Raw genomic sequence first — 23,922 nt, 5'->3', positions numbered from 1 at the left:
CGGTGGGGGGTGTGCAGGAGGCGGCTGGTTGATGTTTCTCTCTCATCGACGTTTCTATCTCTCTGTCTCTCTCCCTTCCTCTCTGTAAAAAATCAAAAAAATATATATATTTAAAAAAAATTTTTAAATAAAATAAAAAATAAACATTATCTAATCTATTTGCATCTTACAAAATTTAACTTTTACAAAAAGCAAGAAGGCAATTGCTATGGACTGAATAATGCATATTGGCAGATAGATGTCATTAAGATTTACTTCCTTCTATCTCCTGTTCAATTGCTCTGGGAAAGGGAGTGGGTTTCTCTAGTCTTCTTCAATTTAGATTGATGGAATTTCTGAATCTCAGCAATATCTTGTCATATATTTTGGCAGATCAGGTAGTAATGAGGTACACAAAAGAAAGTCAGATTTCCACAGTGGTTACTCTACCCTAATTTCTGACACTTCCATCTCCCATTGCAGCCTCTGATATTGCACTAACCTTATTCTGCTTGTACCCTGATTAATTCCTCCTACCCCTCCTTAATTGCACCTGTCCTCAAGATTCAGCCTTCTGCAATTCTACTGCTATGAGTCTCTGTAGCTGATTTTCTATCACTGAATTTATACTGCTATTTCTCCAGCTTTCAACTTTACTCAAGGTCTTTCTATCACTGAACTTATACTGCTATTTCTCCAGCTTTCAACTTTACTCAAGGTCAAATACAAATAAATTGTAAATGACAATTTATTTGTATTTGGAGGTACAGCCTTTAATGAAATGTGTCCAATACCTAATTTACCACCTTCTCCTGAAAGCAGAAATTTTTCATTTTCTTCTTCTAATACATACATAAATATTTTAATAATTAATAATTTGAAATAATTGTGTCTCCACTATCAATGTACCCTTTGTAGTCAGTTATCATGAAGCCATATAGTTTATTAGCTATCTCTTATTTACCACTCCCTTCACTAATGCTCTAGCATAGATTGAGAGCCCAGTATTACAATACAACCTTTCAATTCAGAGTCTCTCAAAGTATGGTCCAGCCACCGTTGCAGCTGAATCATTTCAGAAGCTTGTTAAAATATATATGCTCAGACACCAAATGAACCCTAACCTGCAGAAATATAATTTATCTCTCTACCCCCATTCAAATTATTCTGCAACTGTCTACACATGCTTTACATTGGGACATACCTCTGTTTAAGGACTTCCACTTTGTATTTCATATATTTGCATGCATTTGAGAATACAAAATTAAACTTAAGGATCAGAACTCCCTTACATTTTAGAAAAGGAAATTAAGATCCAGAGATATTTTCAAGCCATGAAGAAAAGAGTTAATATTGAAAGCCTGGCTGCTATCTTTTGAACGCACTGCTTGTAAGATGCCTCTGGATGACGTCTAGGAACTTTGATTTAGACCACATTTCCACCATTCCCAGGCCTGATTAGAGTTGCTTGATGTGCCTAAAATGTTTTTACAAACAATATGGTTTAAAGTTAGCACCTGCTGCCCTAAGCTGGTTTGGCTCAGTGGATAGAGTATTGGCCTGTGGACTAAAGGGTCCCAGGTTCAATTCCAGTCAGGAATGCCCAGGTTGCAGGAGGAAACCAATCAATGATTCTCTCAAATATGTTTCTCTCTCTCTCCCTCTCCTTCTCCCTCTCCCTCTCCCTCTCCCTCTCCCTCTCCCTCTCCCTCTCCCTCTCCCTCTCCCTCTCCCTCTCCCTCTCCCTCTCCCTCTCCCTCTCCCTCTCCCTCTCCCCCCTTTTCTCTGAAATCAGTAGAAATATGTTTTAAATAAACACGTGCTTTTCTCCTGTGAGTCTGGGATTTGGGTAAATGTCAAACAAAGGATGCTATGTCACCATCCCCCAGTAAAACCCCCAAGGAGATTCCCTGGTTGGCAACATTTCACATGTGTTGTAACAACTCATTGCTAAGGGAATTAAGTACATCCTGAGTGACTCCACTGGGAGGGAATTCTTGGAGCTTGCACCTGGTTTCCCTTGAACTTTGCTACATGTTCCTTTTCCCTTTGCTGCTTATGATTGGTATACTTTCACTGTAATAAATCATAGCCATGAGTATGACCATATTTTGAGTGCTATGAATACTACCAGTGAATCATCAAACATGGTGGTGGTCTTGGGGAGTTCATGACACAGAAGCCAATGATTTTCATAACATATTTCACTGACCTTGGCTGTGACCCTGGCTTTATCTCTTGACCAGCTTGTTATATTTGCTCTTGAATAAAGTATACTTCACTTTTGTGAAGGGAGAATTATTGGGCAAATATTGTATAATCCCAGTCAGTGGCAGCATATTAGGAAGAAAATTTCATTTGTGTTTATTTATTCTTTTTGTTCAACTCTTCTTAATACTAACATTGTCTTGTCTGAAATAATGTAACAAAAAGATTTAAAATTGAGTTATTTCAAATCTCTTCAGCTATTACAAAAAGGAGTCAGTGTCTGCAAGGAGTTGTTTTATGGCACATTGTTTTCAGAAAAATAAAACAACAAAATATTAATCTTCCATATCAAATTTAAAGTATCTAAACAAATACATTTGCTCTGTATTTCTCAACCAGACATGATATAATGGTGAGAGTATTGAATGGGGAATCAGTGGCTCTATGTTTCAATCTTCAATATAGTTGTTATAAGCCTTTTCCACCTCTATTTTTTTAAATTTCTTTATTGATTAAGGTGTTACATGTGTTTCCTTATCCCCCCATTACTCTCCCAACTCCCCCACTCATGCCCTCACCCCCCTGTTGTCTATGTCCATTGGTTAGGCTTATGTGCATGCATACAAGTCCTTTGGTTGATCTCTACCCCTTACTCCCACCCTCCCCTGCCTTCCCTCTATTTTTATCTGAGTAGGGATGAGCTGTTAGAAATTGTCAATAGTATATGAGTATAAGTGATTGTGCCACTTCTGTGCTAAGGTGGCTTTAAAGCAAGTATCTGGTCTCCATGCTTTCTTCCCCTAGCTCCTGGCTGGATGTTGACATCCAGGGTGACCTTAGAGGCCACATGTTGATGATTGTAGAGCCACTGTCATCCAGAGTCTCTCAATAGCTATATAAATAATTATCCATTTCCTCTTACCAATCAGGAACATCCACACTCTGTTAAGTCATTAAGATTTTGAGATTTTGTATTTATAGTAGTTAGTATGTGCCTAATTAAGTTGTTTCACCTCTTTATGTGAATCTCTTTGGGTTGTTATAAGGAATAAATGAGTTAGAACAATGCTGACATATAACAAATGCTCAATAAATATAAGCTATTAATACTATTATGTGCTTTAATTCTAAATAGTTATGAGTCATTGAATGGACCTTAATTTTTTCAATTGTAAAATGTAAGGGCCATGATTGGTGATTCCTAATTTTCCCTAAATTTGAAATTTTATAATCAGTACAGAGGACACTGATTATAGAAAAAAGCATATTTCTTTATGAAATGTATCCATTAATTTTAAAATAATCTTTGAAGATAAGAAGATTTACAAACCGGGCTGTGTCCGTGAGACTTTCATTCACACCCAAGTGAATGTCTTGTGTGGTAAGAAAACAAGGATGTCCTCCCAAAAGTGCAAAGCCTACAATAAAAGAAAGAGAAAAATGCATTTTGAAAAAAAGTAAAGTGGGAAACACAAATATTAACTCAAACACCATCTCAATTGAAAAGTCAAAATCTTTAAAGCTCTCCAACCTCTCTGGTAGGAAATTTCCAAGCAAATCAAAATAAGGAATCTAGGGAAATTTTGGTATAAGCACTGACCTCTCCTTAGGATGTGTTCCTATTTCTCTATCCTCTTGTGCAAAACCTGGCAGATCAGATATGCTATGTCCCAGGTAGAATCAGAGAACACAAAACAAAGTAATAATTCTACTTGCTAGGGATCCTATAATAAGAGTCTAACTCCATTTGTGATGTTTCACTGCTACCACCTTTCAGGCCCAGCATCACTTTCCACTGGAGGGTGGGAACAGAGGGGTTACATAATTGGACTTTAAGTTGCAAAAAATTGGGTAAAAGTTAATAGATTGGACCAGACAGGTAGTGGGTGAAATGATGATAAAGTAATTGGGTTCTTGATATATTTTGAAAGTAGAGCCAGCAATAATAGAATTTCCAGATTCTCCCACCACCCCATTTCCCCACTTGCTAGCATCTGTACCCACATATTCTGTTTTCCTTCAGAAAACATACATGTATGCACTAGAAGCCATACCCCTTTTCTACTCAAGCATCTTGTTCTTCCATTTCTCCCTTACATTACTACATCTCATTTTCTTACTCATTAATTTAAAAAAATGCAAATGTTATCTTGTCCTTATTTCCCCTACTAGATATCTCTTTAATTCTTTGCTCCTTTTGCACCAAAACTCTTTCTTTTTTCATTCTCTCTTCAGTTCTTCTTTTCTGATTTTCTTCAAACCTATTCCCATAATGCTTTAGTCTCCCAACACTGCACCAAAGCCTCTCTCACCAAAGTCACCAATTATCTTCACATTGCTACATCTAGTAGCCATTTCTCTCTTGCCATAGCATCATTTAACAAAATTGTTCACCACCCTGTCCTTGATAAAATTTCTTGCCACACTGTCTGAGATACCACATCATCTTCCTTTTATACCTACTTGGTCATTGGTCCTTCTCAGTCTCCATTGCTGTTTCTTTTTCTTTTCCTTGACCTCTTCCTTATACAACAACTTTAGAGTCATCCTTAATGTCTCTCTCTTACCAAATACATCAGGAATCTTGTTGGCTCTCCCTTCAATACATACCCAGAATCTACTCCTTCCATTGTTACCCACCCTGCCCCAACTTCTATGTACTATAGTTACATATTAACACAATTCACTGTTTCTATCTTGCCTCCATCCCTACCCCAATACTGTATTCTCAATAGAGATTCTCTTAAAATGCATGTTGGATCATGTCCCTCCTTCATTCAAAACCATCCAAAGTTTCCCCATTTTACTCAGAGTAGAGCCAAAATCCAAATAATAAAATAAATGTTTTTCCCCCAAGTTCCAGGCACATTTTTCTCCTTTCTGACAGCATTTATCACCTTCCACTGATATTGTATTAGCATTCACTTATTGTCTATAATTTATTGTCTGTGTACCCACATGGAGGCAAGGGTTTTTCCTTTATTGTGTTCACTGATGTATCACTCTCAAGGATCTAGAATAAATAGTGGTACAGAGTAATTGCTCAAAAATACTTGTTGAATGAATGTAGGAGGAATTTTGACTCTAGAAAGAGAACCCATTCTTTTCACTTGCAAACATCTAATTTTGTTAACTTAAAGAACAGAATGTTATATCATGTGTGAAGTGAGATAATGGAATGTAGGCAAATAAATAAATATGAATACTGCAAATTCATCTAGAAAGTATTTATTGTGTGTCTACTATATACCTAGCATGGAGATGATTATAATTCAAGATTGCAGATTATGGAGGAACATTTCACACAGAGTTTAAGACCTCAGGGCAGGCCTGCTCCAAGTCACACTCTTATTTTGACTAGCAGTCATTTTGCTGTAATAACCCAGGATTAGTTCATTTTTATTTTCCTAGAGATAGGTGGAGGAAGAGGGATTATAGAAAGTGTTAAGAAGTAGGAGTCAAAGTCTTCAGCAGTTCTTAAAGAAGATAAAATGGAGAACATTGCCTCTGAGAAGGAATTGCTGAGAAGAGGAGGGCAGAGTCACCCTACATCAAATATTTTTTAATAAAGTGTTTCTTCTGTTAATATCTTAATTTATGTCTGGGAATATAATAGTAGCTGTTATTTTGCTCAAAAGAATTCATGACCCTAGCCGGTTTGGCTCAGTGGATAGAGTGTCAGCCTGCAGACTGAAGGATCCCAGGTTTAATTACTATCAAGGTCACATACTGGGTTGTGGGGTTAGTCCGTTGTGCAGGTGGCAGCCTATCAATGATTCTCTCTCATCATTGATGTTTCAAGCTCTCCCTTCCTCTCTGAAATCAAATATATATATACTAGTAGCCCATTGTAGAAAAATTCCTGCAATAGGGCTTCCTGCTGCGCTCTCCCCTGCCCTGCCTGCTTCCCTTTCTTCTCCCCTGTCCTGCTTGCTTGCTTCTCCACAGCTTAGCTCCCTTCTGCAGCGCTTGGCTTCTTTCTATGCTGTCTTGATATGCAAATTAACTGCCATCTTGGTTGGGTTAATTTGCATTCTTGCCCTGATTGGTTGGTGGGCATGGCTTGGGCATAGTGAAGGTGTGGCCAATTTGCATATTACTTTTTTATTTGGTAGGATATATATAAAAAAATTCATGCACTAGAAATCTGTGGGCTCTGAAGGCTCTTTATGGTAGAACTAAGGCAGTCATTAACTTCTCTCTGTTCTTCACTTTCCTACCTGCAGAATAGTATCATGATTTTTATATTACCACCTTTGTAAAGGTGATAAATTTGAAACAGCTTGGAAAACACCAGCTTATTTTTCACCTTTAAAGTCAAATACCAATGTTAAATAATGAAAAGAGTTATCTCTTAGAATGTCCTGTGATTTTTCTATCAGCTACTGCACTTAAGATTAATAAATGTATCTGTCTATCTGCTCAATTAACTTGCAATAAAATAATATAATCATAAGTAAACACATAGGAGAATTGCACAGTTTTCCAGGCAGGAATACACAAAGAGTGAGGAATAAATGATCTACAAGTACACACAATGAAATTGATTCATCTCACTAACAAAAATTTATATAACATAGCTATATAAATCTGAGCAAAATAAGCCAGATACAAAAGAGCATATGCTGAATTATTCCATTTATATAATGTTCCCAAACAGGCAAAACTGGTAGAAAACATCTGCAATGTTCAAAGCCAGGATAATGGTAACCATAGGATGGGGGAAGTAGTAACTGAAAGGAGATACAAAGGAGGGCTTCTGATTGCTATTAATGTCCTGTTTATATATCTGGGTATTAGTGACAAGGATGTGTTCACTGTAAGAATTAATTGAACTATATGCTTGATGATTTGTTTACTTTCTATAGGTGTGTTACACTTTAATAAAAAATATTACACGCATTGCTCAGTCGCTGAGCATCAGCCTATGAACCAGGAGGTCTCAGTTCAATTCCTTGTCAAGGCACATAGCTTTATCCCTAGTAGGGGGTGTGCAGGGGGAAGACAATTGATGATTCTCATCATTGATGTTTCTATCTCTCTCCCTATCTTGTCCTCTCTGAAATAAAAAAAGTATATTTTAAAATATTACATGAGCAATTAATATCGCTTAGGTTGAGTGGAAAATGTTATTCTGTCCCTTGGAACAAGTAGAAATACTTCTATATCTCTGCTACTCAGGCTTGTGATGGAATTCTTAAGGATTATCCTGTGAGGATCACCTCATCCCAGAGACTGGCATAAATTCAGGGTAGCAACAGGCAGTGTTAATTACATCTTATTTTCATTTTAAGTACCAAGGTAAAAGGTTTTGATGAAAAATTGTGCCAACTATTATTATGCACATATACATAATAGAAAAGCTCTACCATGTTCTTGGCTGAGATTTACCATTTCTGTAAGCATTTAAAGCAGCTCCTTACTCTGACTGATTCCTCTACTGTTGAGCTTGGCAAAATGCCATATGAAATTAGAACCAAGGGTATTTATTAAGGATAATGATGAATACTCTGTGAACCATAACTTTTTATGGTCTTATGTTCCTTTTCTCATGTGTTTGTTGCAACAGTTTATGATTTTGTGCAAGTTTCAGAGCTCTTCTTTATAGAAAGCCTCAATTTAACAAAATGCTTAATGCCACCTGTAGAAATGATTTTACTGGAATAATACATGACTATCATATGTCTTAATTAAATTATATGCTTACAAAATAAATTTAATAATAGCCTCCAATCTTTGGTCTGCTACTTATTAGCTATGTGTCTGAGGACTATTTGTTGAACCTGTTTCAGCCTATGGTCTCACCCCTATAGAGTTGTCATGAGGATTAAGTGAGATAATCCATATAATTAATGTAGAGTACTTGATACAGAGTCTGCACCCAAAACCTTATTAAATACTCACTCAGTTTTATTAATAGCTTAACAATCACATCATTATGTGTGATTAATAAAAATTATCTCTTATTCAGGGGTATTTGATATTAAAAATAACATTGAACAGAGAAAATGGCAGAAAACATCAACAACTAAGAATTAGCTTTAAAAAACTTAAAATTGAGAAACTTCTATGTATTATTTTTATAATTTCAAAAAAGAACACTCTTGTACCAATGATAAAAAATGATAAAATAAAATTCTGTCTAACTCATGGAAAACCAGTGTTGAAAGGTAGCAGAATTTGAGAATTACTAACTGGAGCCAACTTTGAAGAGCAAAATATTTTCATCTGTTTTCTTTCTATGACTTTAAAGATTAAGTGGTGCCTTATATGTTTCCCCTCCTCCTCCTTCCTTCTTTCAGGAGATAATTCAAGTGCACTAATGAGAACAGTGAACTCGGCATCTGAATCCTGTTGTGATTTGTATTAATTGAGTGAACTTAGGAAGTCACTTAATCCTTCTGAACTTTATTTTGTTATGTATTTGATAACTTCATTATTGACCATTACAAGACAAAAGTGGCATGAAGTAGATGTTTGCTTCTAAGTTCTAGAAAGGTCTGATGCTTGTAAGTGAGATAAGGTATTTGAAGAATCAACCAATGCGTTTTTGTGATACCTCCTCCCTGATCCTATCATTTGCCCATTTGGAGAGTCATATTATTGATTCAAGGGAAGGCTGATATAACAGAATGCAGGGGAAGGCTGATATAACAGAATGCAGAGAGAAAGAAAAGAGCTAATGTGATTTTTTGAAACTTAGACCAGAGATAATCATTTGAGAAGAAATAACTTTTTTGACAGCCTAGGATTCCAGGTACAAACAATAGATTTGAAAGAATACATGAAAAATCAGAGGGAGTTGTTTTTCCTACTTTATCACTGGGCCCTCAATATTTGGAACTGGAAGGGGAACAAGAGGAGTGAGAAAGAAGCAACAGAATTAGAGATTTATGGGTATTTGAAACTATGAACTCCTGTCTATCCCCCAGGCCAAGTACTTCAGGTTGGAGTGTGATGGACATTTCAGAAGAGTTTGGGGAACCCCAGAGCAGAGACACCTGTGTCATGCTTTCAAGACAGAGCTCTAGGAGGCAACAAATGTTATAGAACTCCCTGGCACCCAGCATGAGGAAGGAACAACGGAGTAGAGATAGCCTTGCAGTATCTCTGTGTCCAGTATAACATAGAGAGCTGCCAAGAGGTTAAGAGAGCCAAACTAAGATACATTTCAGGTCTGTGATTAGAGTGAAGCAAACTGCAAAGTGAATGAGAGACAATCAAGGTCCAATGTGAATACACAGGACTTTAGCATGGGTCTTTGATGATGATGTCTTAATATCCAACAACCAGATATCCATAATCCTAAATGCCTTGACATTCTCATACTCCCTAGGACTTAACCAAGGCTGTAATATAAGGTATAGGAGACACTAAATTGACAAAACAAACCCTGAAATGCCTGAGGATTGTGTAATGTTGCAGACATTAGTTTTCCATCATCTAGCAAAATTGATACAAATAAGAAAAAGTTCTTTATATATTATAAAAATACATATACCTTGACCACATGAGTTTGAAGAATGAGAATTTGTGTCCACTTATATTTTGTACTTAATACAAAGTGCTTCTATTTGGGACTTCTACTCAAATACTCAATGAATTCTTATAGATGAAACCAATCTTTCTGCATAAAGATTCTATGATAATTGGAAAGGGCATTTAGAGGCTTGCACTGATACTCCCAGAGATAGTATTTCCCCTTTATGGTTGCCAAAGAGAAAAACAGATCTCTCTCCCTACCCTGAGCTACTCCTTCCTCCCAGGTCCTCACTCTTTGGCCCCTTCTTCAACAGAAGGGTGAGTTTGTTGATGGACTCACCTGTTTCTGTGGACAATCTTGTCCGAGTACTTCTTTTTTCAAAAATCATGCCTAAAGACTTCCCTTGTAATAAAGGCAAATACTGAAAATAAAGGACAAGAATATAATTAAGATAAAAAATATATTTATATCTAATATCAAGGATTATATTTCAAAACTTATTCTTTACATTGTCAAAAATGTAGAACAATTTATCACTACTTCCAAATAAGTATTCAAAATGTTATTTAAAATGTGGTGTTTTTTTTTGCCTTTTCTATACAAATGGGTGAAGGGAATAGGAACTTTCAAAGATTATTGACATTATTAGAAAACATTATTACTTGTTTTAGGTTCAATCTGAACACTTGTTTCAAAATATATTAGTATTTCACTTTGGTGTCATCTTCTTACTTAAATCCATGGAAATCCCCGTCAGTGTTCAATGACCTTGAAGATGCTTGGTTTGGAAATGTTTTCTCAGCTAGGAACATATTACCCTGTTAAACATGGAGCAGTAAAACTCCTAAAGGTGAAGCCTCAGACTGTCTGCTACAGTCATTATGCATCCTTGTGGGAGTGCAAGGACTTTGTTTCTGAAAGTCCTGTGGAAACAATTTGGAGAGTTTGGTGTGGGGTGGGGCTCTTCCTCCTTCCTCTTCTATAGATGGACTTTCCAGATAGGATGAGCTCTGGAACAAATAGATTCCTGCCAGCTAAACATCCTCACAAACAATGTAAAGAACAAAGGCCTAAGATTAGGGGGAGGGGGACGTTTCTCCTTATTTCAGATCTTCCATAGGAATAGCATCCCATAACAGTTGGAGTCACACTGTTTTCAGTTTGTTTTTAAGGATTTGTAGAGCTAGTAAACTAGATAAGAAAATCAGGGTTGTGTAAAACTTTTTCAACCTAAAACCAGCTCTTTATAAAAGCTTTTAGCCAAATTTGGAATATGAAAATGCTTCCACAATTAAGCAGTCTAAATGAAGCTACTGCATTAATTGAGCATGTGCAAACATAAATTGCTCAAAATGCAGAATAACGATTACAGCTAAGCACCATATCTCATTCTCCCCCTACATGGTTAACATTTGTTTCTTTGCCAATCTAAAATTTTAAAACACTGTCACATCAACTGTAAATTTTTGACATCCTAATGATCATATATCTGATATGCATTCGCAATTAAAATTTTTGGCTAGAAAAATAATATATCATCCTTATTTTTAACTTGATAGAAAACACAAAGAAAAGAAAGGAGGCACAAAAACAAAATCTTTCTGAAGAATGATTCTTTAGGTTGTGATCCAGTTAATAATGGATTTCAACATTCCACATGAAAGAAGTGCAATGGCTTGTCATTGAATAACTGATTTTTATGCCTTTTATGCGCCTGTACACTCAGTAATCAATTACCTTGACTGTGTGGTTCCATTACTTGCTACTGTTTGGGAATTTTAATGTGTTTTCTTTTCCCTCTTTCTTTGTAAGGCTGTCTTTACAAAATCTGATTGGTAGCAATGCAAGGTAAGATAAAAATGCTACATACCTCTCCTTTTTGTTTTATCCTGAATTTCAGATCCGCTGATAGCCATAGCATATACTTAATTTCTTCTCCAGTAAAGTTCTTTAGAGTGAGAAGGTCACGACCCTTCAGCTGTACTTTATTTTGTAATGGTTTTCCAGATCTACAAAAGAAAAGAAATATATATATATATATATATATATATATATATATATATATATATATGAAAAAATAACCTGTCCTGTAGTGACTTATTGTTTTATTCTTGAAACAAAATAGTAAATCACATGTAACCTCATGTGTCTCTGCAAAGTGCTAATGCATTGATATTGATATGGCTGTGGTTGGCATTTTAGATACTCTGTATTTTTATTGTTGAGAGAAAAGAATTTGAAGAAAGAAATTGAATTCTGTTTTGGCATTGATAAAGCTGTTTCTTTGTAGTTTTTTTTTAATTTATCTTTATTGTTGAAAGTATTATAGATGTCCCTTCCCCACCACCACCACCATTAATCCCTTCTAGATCTCACCCACCTCAGGCCTTCACCACAGTATTTGTGTCCATGGCTTATGCATACAAGTTCTTTGGTTAATTGCTCCCCATCCACCCCCCACCTCCACTTTCCCACTGAGATCTGTCAGTCTATTGCATGCTTTTATGTCTCTAGACCTATTTTGTTCAACAGTTTATATTGTTCATTAGATTCCATGTATAAGTAAGATCATTTGATACTTGTCTTTCTCTGAATGGCTATTATTGCAAATAGCCACACGAGTGGCTTTGCCACTTACTAGTTGTGCAGCTTTGGGTAAGTTACTTAGTCTCTCCCTTATAGGGTGAAATGATTTAATTCATAGAAATCATACAATGTCTGGCATATAATAAGCATTTGATAAATTTTAGCTATTATTTTTAATATCATTAGATTCTACAATCAGAATTTTTAGTATACTAGTACATACAACAAAAAACAATGTCATTCTTTTTTCTCTACTGACCTTCAAATCTATTGTTAGAGATTTGTTCTTTTTATTTGTCCCTAGTCAAATACAATGGACCCTGTGGCTTTTGTAGTAACTTTTTGGGGGGAGGAGGGAGCGTCATCTGCTTGCTTTAGTCTCTCAAAGTGTCTCAGTAAAATGATATATAATAATAAAATGATTTTTTTAACTTTAAGAAATGTACTGCAGGTTAATAACCTTTGCCTTCCAGCTCATGCCTAATTCAAACTGGCCTAATTCAGCTCATGCCTAATTCAAGGTGGAAGAGGGACCATAAACTTGTTTCCTCTGATTCCTTGCCTTCAGTTTATTTATGTAAAGCCAAGGGAAGGTGAGGAGTTAAGGGTGAGGCAAACTCTGGTTCTGTTCTAGAAATTTAGCATTGGTATATGTGCGTGAGGCTGACTTTTTCTCTCATTGGGCGCTTTTCATGGTCCTTTTGGGAACTTTCTCATCACTGGAAATTTCTCACAGCAGTTCTTAATGGCAGAAAATCACATCTCTGCCATCCAAAAGACCACTCCAGACTCTTTTTTTTTTCCTGACATTTCCCCACTCCTTCAGCAGGTCTCTTGGTTGTGATGTGAAACAGTCTCATGATAGATCTCTTTCTCATTTTATATTGGTTCATGGGAAGCCCTTCATATTTTTTGCTCTTATAAGAGTCAGGTCCATCCCAGTATAGACTCCTTTCTTGCTCTGCCATTGAAACAGCTAGTCATCAGTCCCTCTTACTTTATGTTTCCCAGGTATGGACCTGAGGTGTACTAATTGTAATTTTCTGCCAGAAATTGAGACAGAAAGAGTACTATTTTAATATTCTATTATATTTTGATGACTTTGTTATTTGAGATGATCAGTATATAAAATGGACAGCATTTATTCTTTCAGTATTCCCAGTGTTATCCCCAATTAACAATAATTATTATTATATATCATTAGAAATTATGAGTAACCAAGGGCAAAATGTGGTTTACCACATGTATTAAACATTAATTTTATTAGGAATAGAACAACTGTGTCAAAATTATCATGCTTAAATTCCAGCTTAAGAAGAAACTTGAGCCTACCTTGAGTAAATACTATGGTGGGATTTATGTATGTCTTTTTTCATTGATGGTGATAGATAGGAAAATCATAAATTCACTCAATTTGTTGTTTCTACTACATGATGTCATATAACTTAGACAAATGAATATTTCACTACATATTCAATTTTCTGGCAGACTTAATTTGTTCATTTAGTGTTCAGTAGGTGAGTAGATTTTTTCAGTAGACTTTTTGTGAGATTAAGCACTTCAAAGCTTCGAGTTATTAAAGAAAGGAACATCCATAATGATGATTTGTGAGTTAGTTGGCGAAATGGTTGATTGGCTGACTTAATAGAAGTACTAATGACATATTCAACTCCAATAGAAAGTAGTGTTTCCCATTTATATGTGAATCAAAATTTTGGTTAACATTCCTATTTCAAAGATGTATCCTTTTAGTCAACTTTTAAAATATGTGATCCATATATTCTTCAACTGGAAATATCTTTAATGTAGCAATCCTTAATTTTTTATTATAGATCCCTAATATTAAAATATTTTAAATGGACCTACAATATATATTAGTTTATAATATATATGTTAGTATTCTAATAGATTATGTATATAACAAAATATAAAGAAAAATAAATTAAAAATTTAAACTAAGAAGAACCTAATATTTAAAAAATAAATTGTAAATATAAAAAATATTTTGCTGGCTAGCAATTTGTTATTTGAGATGATCAGTATATTAAATGGACAAAATTTATTCTTTCAGTATTCCCAGTGTTATCTCTAATTAACAATAGTCAGTACTGTATACCATTAGAAATTATGAATAACCAAGGGGAAAATAAAGTTTCTAGAATAGACTTTCATTTTCTTCCTTGTACTGGAACCCTAGTAAAAACCTTACAAAACTTTGTTCAAGATCTGGACAATAGTAGTCAGCAATAACTTTAAAAACATAGCATTAGGCAGGAAATTTTGCATTTTTGCATATGTATTTTGATTATATGCTTGGTTCTGATTATATTAATAATAATATTAAGTAGTACATATAATATACAGTTACTGATATTGTTCAGAAATAAACCATTTGACTGATATTTATGCTTTTTTCAGGGTCAATTGTGTTTGTTTTCTGAGAAGCTGTAAACAGGTTTAATATTTAGGGCAGTTTTGAAAATATTTTTTTCTTCTGGAATAAGATCCAAGCAACATAAAGTCACAGAAGATAAATTCTTTTTACTCTATGTCTTACAATAATACTTGGCTTGATACTTCTTCCAATATTATTTTTAAAGGGGGAAAAACTTTGCTGGAAAACCCCAAGATTCAAGGAATTTGGAAAATATCACTATAGCTGTTGAGCTCACTCCTATCAACAATAGGAAAAATAACCCATGAGCTAATTTTGAGGCCTTATTTTTTGCCTAGAGCTCAAGTAATAAACTCTTGAATACTTTTTTATTTTTACTTCATGCAGGAAGTATTTCACAACGTATGTCCAGGTGATTTTTGATAGTACATTTATTAAAGTTGGGGACAGTGAAACAGGAGTAGAAGAAGCAACAGGAGAGAACCTAAGTGGGGCTGGCTGAAATGCAATGGGAAAGAAGTAAACCTAGGCGCAGCTGCAGTAAACTCACTGGGAAGTCAGAGAAAAGGGGTTTAGAGTGTTAGCCTGGGATGAGCTGCTGCTGCCCATTGCTCCCCTGGTTGCAAGTCTTGTGGGGACCCTTAGAGTTTAGGAGAAAGAAATTTTACTCAAAAAGGAGATTTGAGCACTAGCTGGTTTTGCTCAGTGGATAGAGCATCCGCCTGTGAACTGAAAGGTCCCTGGTTCGATTCCAGTCAAGGGCACATGCCTGGGTTGTGGGCTCAATCCCCAGTGGGGGACTTGAATAACTAAATACAGGCAGCCAATCCATGATTCTCTCTCATCATGGATGTTTCTATCACTCTCTCCCTCTTTCTTTCTCTCTGAAATCAATACAAATATATTTTTATTAAAAGGAGATTTGAGTATGTGTGGCCAAAGGAGGGCATGGCAACTCCTGTTTATTTTCGAGCCCACAAAAGCTATGTCTCCAAACAGCTACACTTAAGGGATATCCTCTCCTAATCTCAACCCCTTTAGGGTTTTGCTGTATCTACTCTCTTCTAAATAATAACAGGACTACATGTTTAACTTAATAAAATATTATAGATCTTAGAATTGTTGTTGAATCACAGGGGGAAAAAAGGAATTAGAAATGAAAATTTTGTAGGGAACTATTTTCTCCACTTTCCATACAAGGAAATGAGGAAATAATGGTGAAAGAGGATGTCTAACGACACCTTTAACTGCTTCAAAAAACATCCAACTTCCAGTTATTACTGCCCAAACAGAAGACAAATTGGGATTTTCTCAAATGTGACCTTACACACTTCAAGAAGTTTCTAAATTGGAGGTGTGGTTAGAGTTCAGTTTAGTGTTAAGGTTAATGTTCTGTTATTGATATCACATTATAAGAAGCTGCTCTTTTTATTTCTTCATTGACAGATTTGAACTTAAAAGTAGAAAGAAGACATAAACATTCTACTTACTTCTTCCTTTTTGTTCAGATCTTTCATTTTCAAATTTATATAGCAACAGAAACTGTATTTCAAATGATTTTTCTTAGACCACAAGTGATTAGAAGAATACCTTTTTTGTGACTTCAGTCACTGATAATGTCCTCACTTTGTTTCTCTGGATTACACCTCTAATAAATGTTAGCAGATAAGCTTTTTTAAAAATACAGACAGTTTTGGCTTTAAACTTTAGTGTGGAACTGTAAATAACCATTAAATCTGAATAATCAATACAAAAAAGTCACAATTATTTTGTGACTTTAAAATTTTTGTCAAAGCATTAAAAAGTTTCTTATTGACAGTATAAATATATGGGAAAATTAAAAAGATAGTAAAACTGATATATATTTAGTACACTGTGATTTAAAATAGGAACATTGAGAATTATAGTGTTTTATTTTTTTGTAAAAACTGTCAAGAGTAGTTTGAATAATGTATGCCATATTCTTATTAGATAACTTAAGATACTGAGCAAGCAACCTTTTTATGTTTGGGTAAATTATTGCATTCCTTCTAAGTTTGAATCAACTTCCAACATTTTATCCTTTGTATTTTCAATATTGTGAAATATCTCTGAGAATTCCTTTAATGTGAGGTGTTGTGTTGGTGATACTTCCTCTGGAAGATCTTCATACTTTTGCTACAAATGCTTTCCTTATGTCAATAAGTTTGTCTTCACTGAGTTCCTCTGGCACATATCTAAAGATTCTCAACTAGTAGCAGGGTCAATAATCCCACAGTTACCTATTTCTTTCATAAATACATTAACATTCGATTCAAATTTAACTGCCAGTGCTATTTTTTACTAGTATATGCCTGCTGCACTTTCATCATTGTCAGACAATTCCCTCTTTCATTTATCCATTTTTATAAAATGTCCCATGGGTTTATCACTGGGAGAAAAAAAGGCAGTACAACTATGTTTTCTACTGTCTGTATGTGAACTGAACAACATGCACACTGAGCATTCACCAACAGACTTTAAAAGAAGGGATATGACTGTTCACTGATCATGATGTACATCTGCTATGGTCAGTGATTTGTGAACTGAAGAGCTAACAATGAAGCTTTTACTTTACACAACCACTCACAATTTTTAATATACCATGACAACTAAAATTTGAACTGTGTGCTTGGAAGACTGGATTTACATAATAACTAAACTGTGGTAGTTGAAATTCCTGTATATTGGGACCATGCAAAGGCAGGACTGCCTGTACTCCTAATGCCTTCCCATTGTAAGATTATTATATACCATTTCTTCTGTCCAGGACACTGTCCTCTGAGTTCTCAAAACTGGCTTTTTTCCCCCTTAGGCTGGAGGCTTAAATACCATCTCCCATACAATTTCTTCCCTGACTGTACTAAGTAGTTTCCACTTTGCCTTCATTTTGTTCATAACACTGCTCACAATTTTAATATATATTTATGCTTCTGTTTATTGCTTACTTTCATGATATCAGGGATCCTGCCCGTTTTATTCATTAATATTTATGCACTGCTCATTGAAATGACTGGGATACATTTAGAGATTTGTCATGACAGATTTTCAATGCCCTGACCCTAGATCTGATGACAAAAAAAAAGAACACAAATACCCCCAAACAGAATTAATGTTGATATAAGAGCAAATATGGGCCTAAGAGTCTAGGAAAAAAATTGAGTTGCTAAAGCTGAAAACCCCTATGGCTCAAAAACTCCAGTACAGTTTTTGCAGTCCTGAGAATAATGCTTAGACATAAGAATGTGAAACAAAGTTATAACCTTGTATCCCAAGCAGAACAGTCTGAGTCAAGTGCAAAAACTTGGAAAACTGATGAGAGGACATGATGGTACAAGTTTTTATCTATGGCAGCATGAGGGCCAAATCCAAAGTATTATACTATGATAGTGGACTATATGGATATTTGGTTCCCTCTCTCCTCTAACTCCTTTTGGACAGAATAAGTCCCCAGGATTCTTGAAGAAAAAGGGGATGGAGAAATAGATGCATCATACTGGCATGTGAGGGCTTCAGTAGTTAACTGGAATTCTTTTTTTTTACATTGCACCTCAACTGATAAAGGGGGTCATACTATTTACACATTTGAACAATCATTAGAGTAGTTACCACCTTTCTCAATTCTATCTAAGAGGTGGGGCAGGAAATGTTTGCTTGGGGAAAAGAGTGTTTTTCATAGATATCAAGAGCTAACCAGGAAAAATGATCACTGGAAGGAAAGCAAACACAATGGTTCCAGTTTAAATTTCTATCCTGTTTACTATCTCCTCATAGCACCCTTGCCTTGGCTCCAAAATGAGACTGCCACACCTCTTTCCTAAGCTACTTTAAAAATTAGAAAAAAGTAGAAGAGCTCCACAGTTGTACCATGCTAAAATGCCTCTGCCATAGGCCACTTTTTTTTCTACTCTGCATCAAGCAGTTCTTGCTTTCTAATGATAAACCCACACTTGAATTAGCCAGTTAAAACCACTGGCTTAAATGGCATAGAGACTTTATGCTGAAGTTGGAGGCAGCCTAGTCTGGTTCAGGAGCATCCAGACCAGAACCGGAATCACTATTTTCTTGTTCCCATAAAATAGATGGTGTCCTTGTATTTAAATGTGTCTCCTTAGTAAACAAGACCTAAACCACATGCGTGTTTAAGCCAATACGTAATAGGGAGGATGCAATATTGGATAAAACAATGGGAACCATGTATAGATTTCCATCAAAACTGCCATTGTTATCGCAGCCTGGTTAAAGCCAGAATTTTGAAAAAGGCAAGACAGTTTCTTACATTAATTTTATCCTTTGAAAAGATAATTATAGAGATTTTTCAACCCCAAATCACTGAATGCTTAAGAAGTTAAGCCAAGGTAATAAACCCTTATGTTGGCTTTACCCAAATACCTTCCCAGCTAGAAAATGGAGGAGTGCTTTCTTATTGGAAGAATGAACCTTTTATTGTTATTCTACATTTTTCAATTATGTTAAATTGTTTGAATCATGGAGGAAGACCTGGATGTGTTCCCCTGTATAATTATATTTTGTTGGAAGAAAAAGGGCTTGATTCGAGTAAAATGTTGTCAGTCAGAAACAGATTTTGCCAGGGTAGGAAAAAATTCAGAGTTCAATGATATTTTGATCACTGTGGAGACTTTACGATAAAGATTAGCTTTTGGAAGCATAAGAGAGGATCAATGGCCCCTATGGCTGAAATTTTGGTATTACTTTAACATTACAGATTGATACAAAAATTAAGGCATATTTTCTTTTTTGTTGTTATTTTTGCTGTTACTGATATATTTTTGGCTATACCTAAAAAAAGGATGTTGTGCAAGAGTACATTGGCCAACTTGATCAATTTAAAAGGATCAAAATAATCATAGCTGTAGAATGAATAGAGTAGAGATTTTAAATATTTAAATTCTAGTTCTAGTTCAACTATGTCCTTAGGAAGATAATTTCCCAACTTTGACCTCAATTTCTCATCTGAAAAATTAAGAAAATATACTAAAAGTCAGTAATATTTTGTGTCTTTGTCTTCCACAATATTAATGAAGTTAGTTCATAAAGACAAGATTTGCCATGGCTATATTGGACTCATTGAATTCTCAGTGGCCTAAATTTAATTCTATCCCTTTCTATCTCAAGAAGGCATATTACAATACATGCAAAGAAGAGTGACTTTATTTTCACAAAACTCTTGAATCTGATCCTACTAATTTGGAAAAAAAAAAAAAGCATGGATTATTTCTAAATTTCTTTATTAACAACAATAATAATTTAACAAAAAATTACTTGAAACCTTTCTTACTGTTTCCATATACCATATACTCACTTGTGATATAAATTACTATTGGTAATTGGTGACTAGGTGGTTTCTAAAATACCTTAGATTAGGGGTGTCGAACTCAATCAGAGAAGGGGCCAAAATCTAAAATCCAGCCTAAATCGCGGGCTGAATGGTTTACTGAACAGTCATAAACTGACAATGTCATAAACTGACAGCGGAGTGCAGTGATGACAGCGCAGTGCGGGCCACATTGCAAGGCCTGGCGGGCTGGATTTGGCCCGCGGGCCTAGTGTTTGACACCTGTGCCTTAGATTGTCAGCATTCTAAAATGTTGTGATATTTTCCTCATCTAAAAATTGAAGACTGAGATGATGGTTAGCTTTTTGCAAACCTACTATTAAAGGACTGGAAAAACAATGCTGAAAAATCTATGGTTGCCTCTACTTTCTTTTATCTTAGTTAAATTACTATGTTATTAAAAATAAAAAATTAGAAATAAACCCAAATTCTATTGTTGACTAAGGGAAACATGATCTCATTCCATTCCTGGTTTCATGCTTTATTCCTATAGTTTTCTGAAGTCAGGAAATATGTTTTTAAAAAGCCATTCATTTTAGTTATGACAAAATGTGAATAAAGGGGGCTATTTTATCTCCTCTACATAAAAACATGAATCGACTGTAATTGTTTCATCTGTGTCTTTATGTGTATAGATGGGCATGAGTGTTGGATGAAAGGAGCATAATAATTTATGTAAGCCTGTAGAGAGGTCTGGAATGAAATAACCTGAAAGCCAGTCACCTCCAGCTCCAATCCATAATCTCTACAGAATTGGGTGGCTTAGTTCAATATTCTCTGAAGATATTTCTATTTATGAGATGAAATTGAACTGCACTTACAAATTTGTCTTCTCTGATAAAAAGATTTTTTAGTGGTTTCTTTAAACTATGTAAGTGGTTTCCTTAATAGGCAACAAATCATAGGACACTGTCTATTATTCAAACATAGCCAGGCTCTGGAGCCTTGTTTTTGAGATGAAAAGCCTATGGATTGGGTGTTTTCAGCAGTTGTGGTATCTGATCCTATTGATTTTGTAAAATAATAATAATAATAATAATAATAATAATAATTGACTAAAAATTATTGATCCAGGAGCCAGTGTGGATAAATAATAGCTCATTTAAGCTATTATTTTATCGTGTCTATAGTGATACGGCAGCTCACTTCAAAACTGTGCAGTCTCTATTTTGTGGCATTGCCAAATCCTAACTACATATTTTCTATTACTCTCTAGTGGTAAACTCACATGGTAGGTTTTGTAGCAAGGACTTTACACTTTTCCCAAGAGAGATGGGTAAGTGTGGTGGGAGGTTGGAATATTTTAGAATATTAGTAAATATCAAAAAGTCCAAATATTTTGAAGAGGTTTTGCAAAAATATAACCTGTGATAATTATTTTAATGAATATATTTCATCCTTTTATTTTTTTAATTTTTTTTAATTCTCACCTGAGGATATTTTTCCATTGGTTTTTAGAAAGAGTGGAAGGGAAGGGGAAAGACAGAGAGAGAGCAACATCAATGTGAGAGAGACACATTGATTGGTTGCCTCCTGCACACACCCCAACCAGGGCCAGGGATCAAGCCTGAAACCCAGTTACCTGTCCTTCACTGGAATCGAACCTGGGACCCTTCAATATGAGGGCTGATGCTCTATCCACTGAGCAAAACTGGCCAGGGCATTAAAAATCTTACTGCACTTTTCAAAGGAGAATATAAGTTCCAAACTTTGGTTATTCATTCAGTTGATTGCCTTCAGCTCAGTGATGATTCTTTGTTCAAAACAGTGGAATAAAATTTCATCACATTTTTATATGATGTAAGTCAGTGAGATGGAATAATAAAATAATGGACATTTATCATTTTATAGTTTTCTCACTGGTTATCAGTAGACTGTGACTTCATGTGTCTGGAATGAAATATCTTATTTACCTTATTTACCACTGGATCTCTAACATCTTGCTTGTTGCACAAAGTGAGTGCTCAATACATATTTAGTAAATGAATGAACTACTCTGTGGTGGAAGCAGAACAGATATTATTATCTTTCCAATTTTATAAGTGAATTGACATCACAGAAACATTTAGCCACTTGCTCAAGTTTATATAACCAACAAGAGGTGGTGCCAGGCCTTGAACATAGTTCTTGAAACCCAAAAACCTGAGTTTTCCTTCAGATTCTTGTATATATGGTATAATTCTGATACTAACTGGTAAACCTCATAATCTCTCTGGACTTCATTTACTTTATCTATATATTAAGAGAAGGCATTATTTTGTGGCTCTGAGGTCCCACTTAGTTCTAATACTATGAACTTAATTTACAATCACATTCTATCTTCTGAGAGTTTTATATTCACCAAAGAAGAGATGAAGTCCAGAGAGTTCAGAATTGTGAGGTGACCCAGAGAAGGGAAGCCAAGGGCCACTATCACAGGCTCACTTCCTAACAGTGGGAAGAAACTTCAGACTAGACGCTTACTCCTTTAAGAAGTCATTAAATTTGTTTTAAGGTTCGTTTAGGTTGTAAAGAGGCCCTGGGGAAATTCTCTCTGATTGTTAATGTGTTATGGATAATCTAGAAACTTTCTGGGAACAAGGTCCACATTTGATGACCTTACTTACACAGCTAGCTCAACACCCTTCTCACCATTTTCCACCTTGTGCTCCATGGCTGTAAGTTGGGTGTAGCTTTTATAATGAATCCAGTGGAGACAGCCTCCTTTACACATGTTACCAAGAATTTCAGGAATAGATATCAAACTTGGATTTTATTTTTAAAAGAATTATTCTCCTCATCACACACAAGGCTCCTTTACAGCAGATTTGTAAATATTAATCAAGTTGCAATTTGGAGTCTGTTCTTTTAAAGAAGTGATTAATCCCTATGTACTAGACTGATTTATTATTTTCAAGCAAACCCAAATACAAACTGAAGGCCCTATGTAAACTAGTGCCTTTAATTTTCTTCAGCCAGTTGTTCATTTAGAATGTACACAAATAGAAGATGTCGAGAATATTTAGTTTGTTATATCTGCCACAGTTAGTCTCCCCACTCCCAACAGAAGATGAAATCTGATTACAGGAGACTGAGCAATGAAAGCTCAATTGGAATTAGAGACAACTGTCTCTAAGGGTCAAACCTGGCAAAAAAGAGTCCTTTTGAGCTGCACTCCTCTGCAGAATAAATAAAGTCCATTTATCAACACGGTTCCTAAATCAGACTCAAATCTCTGGCCATTGTCACTTACCGAAAATTTCGAACCACAAACCTCTGACCATTTCTAAGAGCTGCATTGTTCAACAGGATCCTGAAATTAAACAGCATCTTCTTTTGCTAGTGGAAAGGACGATTCTATGCGTCTGAAAATGCTTCACCAAAGTAGTCAGTGGGGTCCACTCAAAAGCTAAAAGTGCTTTCGACTGCAGTGAAAGAGCAAAGGTAATATTATACTTCAACTACCTTATCAAATCCCTCTGTTTAGAGAGATTGCAGGGCAGAGTTCAGGGGTATTTGAACTTTAAGCCAAGTTTTATCACCACTGCAGGGTTGTTTGGTTTTTGTTTTTGTTTTTTTAGAAAAAGTCCTGATTATTTTGGTGCCCAGACTTCTTATTTTTATAATATATTTATGCTGTCACATACTTATACAAAATTAATTGACAAGAACTCACTGAGCATGTAATATATGCAAGGCACTGAAGTGCTACCTGGTGTGAAGACACATATAAATAACTCATTCAGGAAAATGTGAATTGGCAGGGCCAAAACCCAGAAGTAGACATGACAGCCCTCAATATTTCCAGTGGTATCATCTTCCTATCTCTAATTCCAAGCATTTACATAAAAAACAAATGGAAAGAAGTACAGAAAGAAGTGCCCTGGAAGCTTTTAGTTTTAACTTTATTTTATTTAT

The 23,922-nt window shown here is 35.3% G+C and overlaps 1 protein-coding gene across 1 annotated transcript in view; it reads right to left on the bottom strand.

Moving 5' to 3' along the window:
• Positions 1-23,512, bottom strand: part of OTC (ornithine transcarbamylase) — a 51,630-nt gene extending 28,118 nt beyond the window's left edge. The window contains exons 1-4 of the mRNA XM_084870686.1: positions 23,258-23,512; positions 11,541-11,679; positions 10,010-10,091; positions 3,518-3,605 (exon numbers count right to left, since the gene is read on the bottom strand). Of these exons, the coding sequence (XP_084726812.1) occupies positions 3,518-3,605; positions 10,010-10,091; positions 11,541-11,679; positions 23,258-23,334 (386 nt within the window). The 5' untranslated portion in view covers positions 23,335-23,512. The remainder of the gene's footprint in view (positions 1-3,517; positions 3,606-10,009; positions 10,092-11,540; positions 11,680-23,257) is intronic.
• Between the last annotated feature and the right edge of the window lie 410 nt (positions 23,513-23,922).

The sequence above is a fragment of the Pipistrellus hanaki genome, assembly GCF_964339955.1.
Source record: "Pipistrellus hanaki genome assembly, chromosome: X".
Taxonomy (NCBI): domain Eukaryota; kingdom Metazoa; phylum Chordata; class Mammalia; order Chiroptera; family Vespertilionidae; genus Pipistrellus; species Pipistrellus hanaki.
This window is presented reverse-complemented; position numbering and strand designations above follow the sequence as displayed.